Source organism: Mastomys coucha, unplaced genomic scaffold (genome assembly GCF_008632895.1).
Source record: "Mastomys coucha isolate ucsf_1 unplaced genomic scaffold, UCSF_Mcou_1 pScaffold3, whole genome shotgun sequence".
Taxonomy (NCBI): Eukaryota; Metazoa; Chordata; class Mammalia; order Rodentia; family Muridae; genus Mastomys; species Mastomys coucha.
Window position 1 is genome coordinate 50,930,995 of NW_022196909.1, and position 1,203 is coordinate 50,932,197.

The following is a 1,203-nucleotide window of genomic DNA, read 5'->3' on the forward strand; positions in this document are numbered from 1 at the left end:
CTCACTGTTGTTGTGGAGGACAACTGACCAGATGTCACGAAACCCATGTATTTAGTTCTGAGAGGGGATGCTCCAATAGTACATACTCTCAGTTGCTCCCCCTGCCCCACACTAGCAACCTGGGCTGGGCGAGCTGCCTACCTTGTATTCCTGTGTAGCATCATCCATGGGCACGACAGCATGGTGCCGGTGGGTGTGAGAAGTGGCACAGATCAGACAGACAGCCTCCTGGTCTTCACAGCAGAAAAGGCTGAGGGGTTCATGGTGCTGGGTGCAGAGGCTTTCATCTCTGATCTTCCACTTGACCGCCTGCAGCTGCTTGGCGATTTCCACCATACTGCCCAGACTGGTTGGTTAGGCCGCAGACTCCGGTATCGGGATGTCTTCCAACAGACAGGGCAAGGGAAGTCCCGCTCTAGGTCCTCCCACCAGCGGGTGATGCACGCTTTGCAGAAGTTGTGCCCACATTCAATAATAACCGGCTCCTTCAGATACTCCAGGCACACAGAACAGCTTACCTCCACCTGCAGGTTCTCCAGAGCAGCGGCTGTGGAGGCTGCAGAGGCTCCAGCCTCTAACAGACTTGTCTCTGCCATTATAACTTGGAGGCAGGGAGAGAGAAGAGAGAAGTGTTAGCTGGAGGGTCGCTTTGTTTCCTGACATTAGCTCCCAGTAAGCCACAGGTCTAGGTGTAGCCCCGTCTTGGTATTCTCCCATTTTCACCTTTCCATCTGTTGGTTTATTTACAGTGTTTGTGACTTCTCCCATCATTGTAATTTTTTTACCCCCAGCAAATATCACCAGTGCCCAGAATATCTTTCCCTCTGCTTTCTCATTACCAGCAATGAAAAGGAGCCTGATGTGGTGACTCAAACCCATATTCCTAGCATGTTTGAGGTCAATGCAGGGGGACTGTCATCACCGGAAGGCCAACCTGGGCTACACAATGAGTCCTAGATTAGCCTGAATTACAGAGATCTTATTTCTAGAGGGAGGAAACCATGGGAAATGAGATATGTCACATAAGCCAAATTATTAAGATTTTAGCTGGGCATGGTGGCTCACTGTGAGGCAGGAGGATCAATACAAGGATGAGGCTAGCCTTGGCTATATAGTAAGATCTTATAAAACAAATAATATTTTTGAAGTTTTTTTTAAAAAATGACCATAGGCCCTAGAACTCTTTTATTTATTTATTTATTT

At 48.2% G+C, this 1,203-nt stretch overlaps 1 protein-coding gene across 1 annotated transcript in view; it reads right to left on the bottom strand.

The window, feature by feature from the left end:
• Positions 1 to 1,203, bottom strand: part of LOC116074447 (E3 ubiquitin-protein ligase TRIM39-like) — a 21,781-nt gene that overhangs the window by 17,853 nt on the left and 2,725 nt on the right. Inside the window, 2 exon segments of the mRNA XM_031347021.1 lie at positions 142 to 348; positions 351 to 601. Of these exon segments, the coding sequence (XP_031202881.1) occupies positions 142 to 348; positions 351 to 596 (453 nt within the window). The 5' untranslated portion in view covers positions 597 to 601.